This window comes from Acomys russatus, chromosome 19, assembly GCF_903995435.1.
Source record: "Acomys russatus chromosome 19, mAcoRus1.1, whole genome shotgun sequence".
Taxonomy (NCBI): Eukaryota; Metazoa; Chordata; class Mammalia; order Rodentia; family Muridae; genus Acomys; species Acomys russatus.
The window spans coordinates 52,487,798-52,502,733 of NC_067155.1; the positions used below are offsets into that span (position 1 = coordinate 52,487,798).

General features: G+C 43.8%; 1 protein-coding gene across 1 annotated transcript in view; it reads right to left on the reverse strand.

Moving 5' to 3' along the window:
- Positions 1 to 12,767, reverse strand: part of Ccdc62 (coiled-coil domain containing 62) — a 46,990-nt gene extending 34,223 nt beyond the window's left edge. The window contains 5 exon segments of the mRNA XM_051161495.1: positions 1,830 to 1,931; positions 4,232 to 4,398; positions 8,435 to 8,627; positions 12,605 to 12,683; positions 12,685 to 12,767. Coding sequence (XP_051017452.1) covers positions 1,830 to 1,931; positions 4,232 to 4,398; positions 8,435 to 8,627; positions 12,605 to 12,683; positions 12,685 to 12,767 — 624 coding nt within the window.
- Positions 12,768 to 14,936: the final 2,169 nt, after the last annotated feature.

The following is a 14,936-nucleotide window of genomic DNA, read 5'->3' on the forward strand; positions in this document are numbered from 1 at the left end:
ATTAAGCTGCTGACAGGGTGAGAAAGGACAGAAGACAGCACTTCCATTCCCTGTGACAGGGTGTCAGGTAGGAACCATGAGAGGAGAAGAAAAAAGAGGAGGTAAAGAAAGGACAAGACACAAATGGAGCAGAAGCAGCCCAGGAAGGACCAATATGGCACATGGCTGGGGAACAGCAAGACTAGCATAGTGCATTAGAAATAGATCAGATCTGCCCAGTAACAGAGCCCAAGCTTATTCATAAATCTAATAAATTTCTGTGCCAATTTTGGGGAGCTAGAGCAGAAGAATAGAAAAGACTCACCACCAAACTATAACTTATCTTCTCAGGTAGCTCAGTGGTAGAGCACTTGCCTAGCATGTGTAAGGTCCCAGGTTCAATCCTCAGTCTCAGGCGCACGTGCTGAAATACCCTGACTAACGGGTGCCCTCCCTGAGCACACCCACTGCTACAGAAGCATTACACATGCATTCTGAAAAAAACCTTACAAACTCAGAGGGCTTACTGGGAGATAAAGGATTGGGGTGAGCCACTCACAGCCAGTGGAAGACTGAGCATGGGGGCACACATCTGGAATCTCAGCATTCTAGAGGCTGAAGGAGGAGAACCAATGACTCCTAGGGCCAGCCTGGGTTACATTACAAGTTTCAGGTCAGCAACAAAACTAAACAAAATCAAAACCAGAGGAGGGGCTAAGGATGTAGCTCAGTGGTAGAATGCTACCCAGCAAGCAAAAGCTCCTGGATTCAGTCCCCAGCAACATAAATAAGCAAATTTGTTTCATTAAGCAAAACAATAACACCAACAACAAAAGTCTGTGATCAGACCAGTATAAAAATAGTAAGCATTAAGACAACGACAAGAGAGACAAGTCCTTCAATCTTGTCAACCTTAAACAAGGAGCTTAAGGAGTTCCTGCTTCTGTTTTTCTAAGTATGTCCTAATAAGCATGTGCTTCTAGCAGAGACTATTTCCTTCAAAACAGAACTCTGCCTGTAGGCACATTGCTTCTTTTTTATGAATGCACTGTCCTAACATGAGAGAAGCGGCATCATTAGCTCACAGGCTCTACCAGGGCTGTGGTGGACACCATGCTGGCAACTATTTTAACTAAAGTAATTCTACAGATTTTCATATTTCTATTTAATTTTCAGAAAGCTTGCTCATGATTATATCTCAGCATTAGTGTCAGGAAAATTACAGATGAACTCATGCAAATGTCCCACTACAGCAACATCATAGCCCTGCTTAGCAACTGCCCAAGGGGCATGAGGCACAGGAGCTCTCTCTGAAGAGGCCATGTTTCACGCTCTACCAATGTCTGACAGCTGCCAGTTTAGTTTACCTCTTGGTTTGGGGGATTTTTGTTTTTTGTTTTTTGTTTGTTTGGTTGGTTTGGTTTTTCCATACAGGGTTTCTCTGTGTAGCCTTGGCTGTCCTGGAACTCTCTCTGTAGACCAGGCTGGCCTCGAACTCACAGAGATCTGCCTGCCTCTGTCTTCTGAGTGCTGGGATTAATGGTGTGCGCTGCCACCACCCAGCTTCTTTTTGTTTTAATAAAAGACTAACAAGGATCTACCTAATGGTCAGCATCTTCAGGAGACCACAGCAGATACCTAGGAAAGAAACAGACTCACTGAGATGAAGTACAGGAGCTTTGGGACTACCACATAAACCTGTTCCTTTCATTTTTGAAGGGAGAAGGTGAAATGGGCACTGCTGACAGCTCTGCTTCTGGGCTGCTAGGGACTAGAAGAAAGATGAAGCACGCGGATGAGCTCTGCGGGCAGCAGAGTGCTCTGGGATAGAGGTAGAGCGTTTCAGTTACCTTTAGCTTTATCATGGTAGTGAGAGCCTGCTCTCTAGCTTGCAATTGTCCTACCTGAGCAGACAGTTCCACTAACGTGCTGCTGAGATTTTCATTTCTAGCCTACAAGGGAACAACACAGAAAATACTCATTGAGCCTGTTAATGCCTCCATTATGCTACTAACCACAAACAGTCCTTTCTCTATTTCTTAACTTAATATTTTTTTTGTTTTGTTTTGTTTTGTTTTTCGAGACAGGGTTTCTCTGCGTAGCCTTGGCTGTCCTGGACTCATTTTGTAGACCAGGCTGGCCTCGAACTCCCAGGAATCCACCTGCCTCTGCCTCCTGAGTGCTGGGATTAAAGGCATGCACCACCATGACCGGCTTAAATTAACATTTTTAAAAAATAAGATGGGGTAAGTAAGTAATCATTAAAAAGGAACACAGGGGCTGGAGAGATGGCTAGTGGTTAAGAGTGCTGCTTACTCTTCCAGAGGTTCTGAGTTCAATTCCCAGCAACCACATGGTGGCTCACAGTCATCTATAATGTGATCTGATGCCCTCTTCTGCAGATAAAGCACTCATATGCAATAAATAAATAGATAAATCTTTAAAAAAATAATAAAAAGGAATGCAAATGCTCATTCCTCTATTAACCCTAGCTTCCTCTCTTCTGGGCGTGGTGGTGCACGCCTGTCATCCCAGCACTCGGGAGGCAGAGGCAGGCAGATCCATGTGAGCTCAAGGCCAGCCTGGTCTACAAAGGGAATCTAGGACAGCCAAGGCTACACAGAGAAACCCTATCTCGAAAAACCCCAAAAATAAAAAAATCCAAAACAAACAAAAAACCCCCAAAACTCTAGCTTCCTCTCAATAGTTAGCAATTGATCTAACTCATACTGATTTATGTAGGTTATATTTATAAACATGCCTTTTTAATTTTTAAATAAAATTATTTTATTTTAATTAACTCACAAATAAAACACCACACAGCTTGTTTAAGGAAGCCACTCAAAAACTTGCCCAGTCCCAAGTTCTATGCCTTTCCGTGAACACAGTTAGAAGAGACATAATGAACAAATGAGAACTGGGTTTTCATTAAAGGAAGCAGCCTTAGTGACTTCTGCCCATCTTTTTTTGTTTTGCTTTGTTTCCAAACAGGGTTACTCTGTGTAGGCTTGACTGTTTGGGACTTGATTTTATAGACTAGATTGGCCTCGAACTCACAAAGATCTGCCTGCCTCTGCCTCTGCCTCCTGAGTACTGGGATTAGAGGCATGCACCACCATACCTGGCTGCACATCTTTGTTAACATCTGGGCTAAAAGAACTTTACACTGGGCTTGGCTCAATATGCCAGTATACATCTGCCCATATCATTCTATATAAAGTAAAACACAAAAAGTGAGTCATTACATAAACTGGACTTGGGGGGATAGTGACATGCCCACAGGCATTCACCAGTTACAACAAATAGAGCATCATGATGCAGGGCCTCGGAAGTAGGAAGTGAGTGTGGATAGAACAGACATGAAGACTCTGTACTCTCCACTCACATTTGCTATGACCCTAAAACTGCTCTAAAGCATAGCGCTTAGCTGAGAATGGTGACACACACTGTAATTATAGCATCCAGGAGGCTGAGGCAGAAGGATTAAAAGTTTGAGACCAGACTGGGCTACATAGTAAGATTATTTTGAATAAATACATAAGAAAGAAAGAATAAAATACTGAAAAGTCGATCTTAACAATTTTACCCTATGTTTCTTGCTTTGGTGTAAGTGTTTATTGTACTGGATAGACCTTAGGTTAATCTCAGAACTTCAGAGGCTGAGACTGGGGAACTGCAGGTTCAACACTAGCTAAGAGACTTAGGGAGACATGTTTTAAAAAAATTTTTAAAAGCCTGTAATCCCCGCACTTGGGAGGCAGAGGCAGGTGGATCTCTGAGTTCGAGGCCAGCCTGGTCTATAGAGTGAGTCCAGGACAGCCAGGGCTACACAGAGAAACCTTGTCTTGAAAAACAAAAACAAAACAGCATTATGGAATGGACTGTGGTGAAACTTCACCTCCAGAACAGAGCAGTGCAGTGTAGCTAGCCAGAGAGCATGGAGAACACAAAGTTAAGATGGACAGAACACACACACTGTACACGTCCATATACACATCCATTTTTTCAGTGGTGGGGGTTTCACAACAGGGTTTCTCTGTGTAGCCTTGCCTGTCCTGGACTCACTTTGTAGACCAGGCTGGCCTCGAACTCACAGTGATCCACCTGCCTCCGCCTCCCAAGTGCTGGGATTAAAGGCATGAGCCACCACACCTGGCTCACACATCCATTTTTAATGGAGACATTTAAAGTTTTTTTTTTTTCTGTAACTGAAACCCAGAATAGTGAAGATGATCAAAAAATGAAAACCTACCTCAAGGTCTTCAGAGAGGAGGGCAGAGTGTGTAGCCTTTTGAGCCATTTCCTGAAGTTGCTGCTGAGTCTTCTGAAGAGTTTTCTGACATTCTACTTGATTGGATTCAAGGATTTTGACCTTCTTCATGAGTGACTTGATTATCTCAGTTCTTTTATGCAGCTCACCTAAGGGAAATTTCAGTCATTGTGTCTGTACTGAGATGCAACAGGCAGCATTTTCAAAATCAGTGACTATAAAGTAAAGGCGTGTTAAACATCTTAAAAACATTTTACTGTGAAATGCACAATACCATATGTACTCCAGAAATAAACACTGGCACCAACCCGGAAGTCACCTTCCTAAACATAATCTCTCTTAATTCCCACTTTCCAAGCCACCACCCTCATCTTCATAATCGCTTCCTTGCTGCCCACTCGCTCCTCATGCTAAGGATGGGATGCCAGGTGCCTGCCCACCACTGAGCAACACTCCTATCTCTGCATCCCCCACCAAAGCATAATCTGAGCCGTATATAGAAGGAAATATACTCAAGTGTTTGTTTCTTCACTTGTAAGATCCTGTGTTCCTAGCTAATGCTGCTACATGCAGTCTACTAAATTCTAACACCAACATGTCTACATCTGCTCTGCTATTGGTTCTGCCCGCTCTGCACTGTAAACTGTGCTGCTCTGAATATCCATGCATGTGTCTTGGGGCATATCTGCTTTGCTATTCAAAATGTGGTCCTTGAGCCTGCAGCACTAGTATCATTGGGGACATTGCTAGAAGTATTCCCTAACGTAGGCATGGCCTTGCTTATCTGTGATCCCAGCACCGCAGTGCTTGGCAGGTGAAGACAGTAAGATTAGAAGCTCAGAATCATCCTTTGCTACAGAGCAAGTTCAAAACCAGCCTGAGCCACAGAATACCCTGTGTCAAAAGTTAAAAATGAAAAAATAAAAAACAGAGCCCTGAAGACATGACACAGCAGTTAAGAGCTTTGCACTGCTCTTGCTGAGGACTCAGTCTGACTCCTAGTACGTGCACTCAGCAGCTCATAACTGCCTCTAACTCCACTCCAGGGGATCAGACTCTATCAAACACCCTCTCAGGCACCATCACCCACCTACGTGCACATATGCACACACATATCTACATAATAAAAAATAAATAAAGACTGAAGAGATGGCTCAGTGGTTAAGAGTACTTGTTGCTCTCACAGACCTATGGTTCTTTCCCAATACCCACATGGCAGCTCACAACTCCCTGCATTTCCAGTTTCAGGTGATTTAACACACTCTCCTGGCCAGTGAGGGCACCAGGCACATATGTGATGCATGTACATACAACCAGGCAAATCACCCGCACACATAACATAAAAATAATAAGTGAATCTATTTAAAATAAGTAAGAGACTGCTGGGTGTGGTTGTGCACATCTTTAATCCCAGTACTTGGGAGGTAGTATCGCACCTATCCAGATCTCTGTGAGTTCAAGGCCAGCCCAGTCTACAACATGAGTTCCAGGACAACCAGGATTACATGGAGAAACCCTGTCTCAAAGGGAAAAAAGGGGGAAAAGAAAACAGCAACAAAACAAAAAAACAAGGAGTTAGAGAGATGGTTCAATGATTAACAGCATTGGCTGCTCTTCCTAAGGACCAAAGTTCCCATCACCCACATGGTGGCTTACAATTTTAACTCCACTCCCAGGGGATCCAGTGCTCTTTTCTGGCCTCTGAACACACTGCACGTATGTGGCGTATAGACAAACATAAAGGCCCCCACACATACTTTTTTTTTTTTTTTAATAAAAAAGGCAGTGGTGATGCATACCTTTAATCCTAGCACTCCGGAGGCAGAGGCAGGCAGATCTCTGTGAGTTCAAGGCCAGCTTGGTCTACAGAGTGAGTTCCAGGACTGCCAGGGACTGCCAGGGAAACTCTGTCTAGAAAAATAAAAATAAACAAACAAATAAAGTAGCCCCCCAAAAAAACCAGAACAAACAAACAAACAAGCAAAAAACAAAGAATGTAGACTCTTAATCCCAAATCTCTTTGCATTTTTTTTTTTTGTTTTTTGAGACAGGGTTTCTCTGTGTAACCTTGGCCATCCTGGACTCACTTTGTAGACCAGGCTGGCCTCGAACTCACAGCGATCTGCCTGCCTCTGCCTCCTGAGTGCTGGGATTATAGAATCCCAAATCTCTTATATCAGAAACTACTTTTTGGTTGGGTACTGGGGGTGGTAGGATGGAACCCAGGACTTCAAGGATGTTCAGATATTTTCCCAGTGAGCTATATTCTACAGCCTACAATCTGCACAGTGAGTTCTTTAAACAACTCAAGTGAAAATTCCTGGAGGTGGAATGGCTGGACCACGCTAGAATATCTTTCAACCTTTGGACCCTTTCTTATAGGACAGGTATGTCTTCAACTTTCCTAGGTACCTTGAAATGATTTCCCAAATTAACAGTGGCAAGTTACTCCCAACAGCAGAATTAGCCTTCCTGTGTCTATCTTCCCACTCATTTGATTAAAAAAAAATTTTTTTTTAAGTAGTATAAACAGCCAGGTGTTGTGACACACACCTTTAGTGCCAGCACTGAGGAGGTAGAGACAGGTGAATCTGTGTGAGTTCAAGGCCAGGAGTACAGTTTGTTCCAGGACAGCCAGGGATACATAATGAGACCCTGTCATTCATTCATTCATTCATTGTTTGTTTGTTCATTTTTAGTTTTTTGAGACAGGATTTCTCTAGGTAACAGCTCTGGCTGTCATGGAATTCACTTTGTAGACCACGATGACCTGGAACTCAGAGATTCACCTGCCTTTGCTTCCCAAGTATAGAATTAATGGTGTGCGCCACCACACCTGACCAAGACTATCTTTATTTAAAAAAAAAAAAAAAAAAAAGCAGTGTAAAGATACTTCTTAAATAACAGAAACTATATATGGACACCAGGATCCAGTTTTTGAGGTAAGCAAGATTCAGCCTTGGTGTACAGATTAGCGGAGGTGCCTGCCTGGCATTCAGAGGGCTCTGTTAGTCTTCAATAAGTTCTTCATGGAAAGAGGAAAATTGAGTCCTTAGGGAAGCATGGACTGTAATGACAGATCATTTCATGTTTGCTAGACTTGCAAAAGCTATCAGGTTTTGGTAAAGGGAGCCAACTCTACAGCTATATACCATTTGAAATTTTTGAAACAAGGTCTTATGAACCTCAGGCTGGCTTCAAATTTACTATGTAGCAAAGGATGTCTTTGGCCTCCTGGTCATCTGACCTCTACTGACCAGGCTGGTTTCTAAGGTGCTGGGATAGAACCTAATTCTTCACTCATGCTAAGCAAGCACTCTACCAACCTAGCTATATTCCCAGCACTATTTTACATTTTTTGAAATTATATTTATGGGACAGAGAAATGGCTCAGTAGCGAAGAGCACTGCTGCTCTTTTAGGGGACCCAGCATAATGGTTTATAAGCACCTGCGACTCCAGTCCCAGGGGATCCATCACCATTTCCTGGCCTCCTCTATCACTGCATACACATGGTGCACAGATACACAAACACATAAAGTAACTTTTATTTGTGTTTTGTTTTGTTTTGGTTTTTCAAGACAGGGTCTCTCTGTGTAGCCTCGGCTATCCTAGACTCACTTTGTAGACCAGGCTGGCCTTGAACTCACAGTGATCCGCCTGCCTCTGTCTCCGAGTGCTGGGATTAAAAGTGTGTGCCACCACTAATTTTAGAATTAGTTATTTATGGTAATTTATAAGGACCTATGTGTGTTGTAAAATCACCAGGTAACTTGTGGGAGTCAACTCTCTCTCCACTAGGTAGGTCCTAGGCACTGAACTCAGGTTGTTTGCTTAGCAATGCGCACCTTCACCTGCTCAACCATCATGCCATCCCCTCTGTTTTAAATCGTGACAGTGGTGACCCAGGGCTTTGTGCGTTCCCTACCCCTGAGCTATATCCACAGCTGTTACTCATGTTAACACGGTGTTTAACTGTAGCTCTTGGCCAGTACTTTTCCTACACTTGAGCACCCTGCCTTCGTGTGTCTGAACATCTAAGGTAACTGTTTGTCAAGCCCCCCATCTTCAGCAGGACTGAATCCCAGGACATCAGGAGCCGTACTCTTTACCTCTTGCTTAAGTGCTTCCTTATGAGCCCTCTCAATGTCAGCGCATACAACAGATGGAGCTACGTGTTTCTGACCTTCTAATTTGCTGCAACGTTCCTCCAAAGTCAACACCTTCTGCCGATCCTCTTCCCATGAAAGCAGTTGTCTTTGATGCACTGCAACCATATCATTGAGCTCTTTATCTCGGTCTTTCAATTCTCCAACGAGCAACTGCAGTTCCTTCCGTTGTTTCTCAATAGTGGAATTCTCAACTTCTGATCCGATGTTCTAAACATGGAGGATGGTTTGGAATCAAGATAAAGGCAATGCCATACATCAGCCACAATATACTTTCCAAACAATTACACTCTTCTGTGGCCAACTCCAGTTTTTTTGTTTTTGTTTTTCGAGACCGGGTCTCTCTGTGTAGCCTTGGCTGTCTTGGACTCACTTTGTAGACCAGGCTGTGATTAAAGGCGTGCGCCACCACTGCCTGGCTTGGGCCAACTCTGAATTGTGAAATGGAGGGGGTTTTGTTTGGTTGGTTGGTTGGTTTTTCGTTTTTTGAGACAGGGTTTTTCTGTGGAACAGCCCTGGCTGTCCTGAACTCGCTTTGTAGACCAGGCTGGCCTCGAACTCACAGAGATCCGCCTACCTCTGCCTCCCGAGTTCTGGGATTAAAGGCGTGCACTACCCAGCTCACACACAGTTCTTAAAGAGTAGATCCATTTCCGTAACTTCTGGCTGACCACAATACACTCAGCTTCTGCTCACCCTGACCCCTACCCTTTGCTGTCAATCTTCCTGTTCTGGTCAGCAGTGCTATTCCCTACGCTGGCCTCCTGTGTGCTCCAGCACATGCACACATGCACACACCTGCAGATGCCTTTGTGTGTGTGTGGTTATAGAGCTCAAACCCAGAGCATTAATGAACATGTGGTTTAGCTGAGATACATTCCCAATCCTTGGCCTAGAAATTCTAGGGAAATCAAGGAAAGGTAAACATGAAACAGTTGTGGTTTTTTGTTTTTTTTTTTTGTTTTTGTTTTTGTTTTTGTTTGTTTTTTCGAGACAGGGTTTCTCTGTGTAGCCTTGGCCATCCTGGACTCGCTTTGTAGACCAGGCTGGCCTCGAACTCACAGCGATCCGCCTGCCTCTGCCTCCCGAGTGCTGGGATTAAAGGCGTGCGCCACCACACCCAGCTGAAACAGTTATTTTTAACAATATTATAATAAATTCTTATCAAAGAATGGGGATTTTAATCTGTTAGGAAATAATTAAGATGGATGTGGTGCATGGTGGCACATGCCTTTAATCCCAGCACTCGGGAGGCAGAGGCAGGTAGATCGCTGTGAGTTTGAGGCCAGCCTGGTCTACAAAGTGAGTTCAGGACAGCCAAGGCTACACAGAGAAATTCTGTCTCGAAAAACAAAACAAAACAGAACAAACAAACAAAACCAGAAAGCTAGATGTGGTGGTACAAGTCTTTAGTCCCAGCACTCTGGAGGTAGAGAAAGGTGGATCTCTATGAGTTCAAGGCTGGTCTGGCCTATATATCAAGTTACAAGCCAGCCAGAACAATATCCCTGTGGCTACAACAACAAAAATTAATAAATAAAAAAGAAAGAAAAGACCCAGGCAGTGGTGGCGCACGACTTCAATCCCAGCACTCGGGAGGCAGAGGCAGGTGGATCTCTGTAAATTCGAGGCCAGCCTGGTCTACAAATCGAGTCCAAGACAGTCAAGGCTACACAGAGAAACCCTGTCTCGAAAAACAAACAAACAAACAAAAAAAAAAAAAAGAAAGAAAGAAAATAATTAAACTCTTAATATTAGCAGACATATTACTGAAATACACTCAATCTAATCAAGGGCAATTAAATATTGTTGCTTGTCCAAACTCAACATATATAATTAAAAAATAAGGGCAGAGCGGATGCAGAGGACACAGGTTTGATTCTTAGTACTCACATAGCAGCTCAAAACTGTCTGTTCCAGGGTATCTGATGCTCTCTCCTGGCCACCTCTGGCACCAGGCACACATGGTGTTCATATTATACATGCGGGCAAAATACTCATACTCATAAAATAAAAAATGAATCTGAAAAGGGGTAGGATGGTTCAGCAGACAAAGCTGCCTGCCTTACAGCCGGGCGATTTGAGTTCAATGCCAAGAACCCAGGGAAAGTTGGAGGGAGAACCTACCAACTCCACCAAACTGCCCTCTGGCTTCCACATGTGCACTGGTGCTGTATCCACACAGGCACATGTCACATGCCCATACATAATTTTAAGAAATAGGCCAGGCATGGCGGTGCTTATCAAGACAAGGATGACACATCATCTTTCTAGGTTATTACCATCACTTGTTTTGTTTGTTTTTTGTCTTTCTGAAGTGTTTCTCTGTGTAGCCCTGGCTGTCCTTGAACTCATTCTGTAGACCAGGCTGGCCTCGAACTCACAGAGATCCACCTGCTTCTACCTCCTCCCAAGTGCTGGGATTGAATGTTTGTTCATCGCCACCTGGCTATGACAAACCATTTTTTAAAAAGATTTATTTTATTTATTGCTTATGAGGGCTTTACAGAAGAAGGCAGCAGATCTCATTACAGATGGTTGTGAGCCACCATGTGGTTGCTGGGAATTGAACCCAGGACCTCTGGAAGAGCAGGCAGTGCTCTTAACCTCTGAGCCATCTCTCCAGCCCTGACAAACCATTTTTAAAGTCTAGTGTATGGCAGGGCCTATCAACTTCAATCTGGAGTTGGCCACTTAGTGGTTACATAACCTTAAATCAAGTTACTCAGCTTCTATCAGCCTTACTTCTTTGTTTGCTTTGAAGGTAGGATTTCTGTGTAACCCTGTCTGTCCTAGACTTGATTTGTAGACCAGGCTGGCCTCAAACTCACAGCGATCCGCCTGCCTCTGCTTCCCGAGTGCTGGGATTACAGGCGTGTGCCACTGCGCCCGGCCTCAGCCCTAGTACTTTCCCTTAAAAATGGTAACGAAAGTTCTAGAGAACTTGCACATGCTTGGGCAATGTCTACTGAGCAATATTTTAAATTTATTATTTTAAAATTATTATTAATTTTGTGTTTTGCAGCATGTACATCTGTGTATCACTTGCATGCTTGGTGCCTGTGATGGTCAGAAGTTGGTATTAGATTTGCTGGAAATGACATTTGTGAGCCACCATATGACCACTGGGAATCAATCTTTTGGAAGAGCTGCAAGTGCTATGAACCAACTACTAAGCCACCTCTCCAGCTCCCACAGCCTTAAAAACAAAAACAAAACAAAACAAACCTTTTGAGTTCCTTGCCCTTAGCTCACTCTGGCCTTGATATTTCCAGCCTCCGAAGTATCTGGGATTGCAGGCCTGTGGTTTTGTAAGTGCCTGGTATATAGTAATCCCTCAACATTGGCTGCTGTTTTATTGCAGGGCCATTATTATTAATATTTATTTTTAAATTACAATTAGACAGGGCCTTGCTATGCAGCCCTGGTTGGCCTTGAACTCACAGAAATTAATATGCCTTTACTTCCCAAGTACTTTCTGAGTTTAAAGGTTTGCACCATCACACATGGCTTAATCCATATGTATGTGTGTAGGTAAAAGGAAAACTTTCATGAGTTGGCTCTCTCCTTCTACCATATGGATTCCAGGGCCAGAACACAAATCATCAGGCCAGCTTCATGAACTTAAAGATAATAATTAAAGCTGGGATATGACGACTCAGAACTCAGGAGCCACAGGAATTAAAGTGGGGGTGAGAATGATGCCAGTATGGTCTACACAGGGCATACAGGGGTTCATGTACAGGATTACATCATTGTGAAAGATTTATAAAAAATGATTTATCACACACACACACACACACACACACACACACACACGGAATTTCAATTCACACATACGGAATTTCAATTCACAATACCCGAATTCAGTCTATAAGAACGGCAGGAAGGGGCATGGAGCTCAGTGGCGGAAAACGGTTACCAAAAAGTGTTCCATGTCACGCTACACTCATTCATGAACGCACACCTTGGGCAAATTCACTTTTAAGACTGTCAAAGTGAAGTGAGAAAGTCCTTCCTCCCGCCGGGCTATTGTTAAATAAACGAGGGAGGGCAAGGCTCCCATCAACGTTCAACAGCAGTGCCCTAGGGCTCGCGCCTGGGCTCTGGGCGCCAGGTTTTCTTGGGTTGAGGAAACGGCCTCTCCGTTCCCTCTCTGCACCGTCTCCCGGGGCAGCGGCGCTCACCTGGCGCCGGACCAACAAGGTCACCGAAGGGTTCATGGGTGATGCCCCCAGCCCTAGAGAGAGTCTGTGCCAGCAGCGTCACCTCAAAAACGCCATAGGCGCCTGGCCGCAGGGGCGATGGCAAGGCCGCAGCCCGGGACGCCGCGCCCTCCAGGCCACGCATGCGCACCCAAACCGCCCTGCCACGCTAGGGCGTCGCGCAGGAGGGCGCTCCAAGTCTCGCGAGACTTGCGACCGGGCTCACAGCCTTAGAACACGAGCCCGTTTTCCCACGGTGAAAGACCCCCAGAGAAGCGTTGCAGGGGGAAAAGTGGATCGAAAAAGTCCTAGTACCCCTAGTTCACTTGCTTTCTGGCTTCTCTTAGCTAAAGGGTGGCTGTTTGCTTCCCTGTGGACATGTGGTGTGAAAAAGCGGGTGTGGCTCTCAGGAGTACAGGTCTAACCAAAGATCAAAGATCACTAGACCGGAGGCTTTATCTGTCCATTATCTGCCTGCTATAGTGATGAGAACCGTGAAATTCTGTTACATTTACTGTATTATTGCTGGATCCCGAGGCTAAGGTAGAAAGATCGGAGACTAGGGACGTCTCTGGGTCTCATTATTTTTATGTTAGTACACTCCGCACTTGTTCGAAGTTGAGAAAACAACCTAAGGTGAAGGCAGGTCTACAAATATGCCAGGCAGGCTGGCCAGCCATCCTCCTGGTTCCCAGCAACAGACAGTGCTTTTGTTTGCTTCTTTTGTTCTGTTTTGTTTTAGGGGTGTTAGAGGTCGGCAAGCAGAATGGCCCTGGACCCTAAAAGCAATTTTCTACCCAGGCCTGACCACCTCAGTGATCCTATAGCACTCTACACAGGAAAGAATTCAAAACTCTCTTATTTCACTGCACCAGTTCACGCTCTCACCAAAAAAAATATTAATAAATTTAAAATTATGAGATGGGGATCAAATCCCTGTCATTATTATTGTAAATCAAACGCTTTACCATGAACATACACACTAAGTAAAAATTTAACAACTTAAACTGGGCGTGATCACACCTTTAATCTAAGCATTTGGGAGGCAGAGGCAGGCCGATTTCTGATCGAGGGCCACAACAGCCAGGGCTACACAGAGAAACTCTTATCTCAAAAAACTGAAAACCAAACCAAACGAAAACTAGACCGAGACAATTAGAATTAAGTTCAATCGTTTAACTATGGTGTACATTAAAAATTTTTTAAAGATTTATTAATTATGTTTATAGTGTTCTGCTTGCATGCCAGAAGAGGGAACCAGATCTCATTACAGATGGTTGTGAGTCACCATGTGGTTGCTGGGAATTGAACTCAGGACCTTTGGAAGAGCAGCCAGTGTGCTCTTAACCTTTGATCCATCTCTCCAGACCAATACATTAAATTTCAAGCGAAAGGGAAAACATCACATTATCAGTAAGGGCAATTTTAATTCTTCATTTTCTGGCAGTTAACAGCTGCTAATGGCTATATAAGGATTGAAAATGCATTTCTCAAGAACTGTTTGGGGGCTGGAGAAATAGCTCAGTGGTTAAGAGAGCTTGCCTACCCATAGGGGCATGGTCTGTGGACATTAAAGTGGCGCAGGGCTGTAGTCCCAGCACTCTGGAGGCAGAGGCAGGCAGATCTCTGAATTCAAGGCCAGCTGGTCTACAAAGTGAGTCCAGGCCAGCCAAGGGTTATTACACACAGAAACTCTGTCTCAAAAAGCCAATGAATGAATGAATGGTCTTTTCCATGAACACCATGTACACATACTTGGGGGTTTTACAGCACCAAGAAAATACCATCAGTACACATGGTACTTGCTTTGCTAAGTATTCCTATGTAGCAAAATTCAGTTAATGAAGAATTTCATTTTTAACCTTACATCTTTATTACACATTTTTCCTAAGGCTTTAAAGCAAATAAAAAACACACCCTTTCACTCAAGAAAGGATGTTTTTGCATGATAATCAATTTCATGGGTTCTGTGTTCTTAAAGGTTATCTATACCAACTTGTGTTTGGGACACTATGGGCATGCTAGGCAAGCACTCTACAGCCCAGATATATATATATATTCCCACACCTATAGCAATAAAAAAATACTTTTCACATGTAACATCTGACTTTCAAAGTTTAAGTTCACCCAATTCATTCATTAAAAGATCAGTTCTTCCATAAGCTAGTGTAATTGCTACTTCCCAAACTGTAGACTTTAGTTGGTTAGAATTTTACCTGCAAGGTACAGCCAGAGCACGAGTTCACAGCTCTTCTGAGCATCTTTCCACAGTAACAGTAAGAATTCATGTCTAAAACAAATTTATGGTCTGACC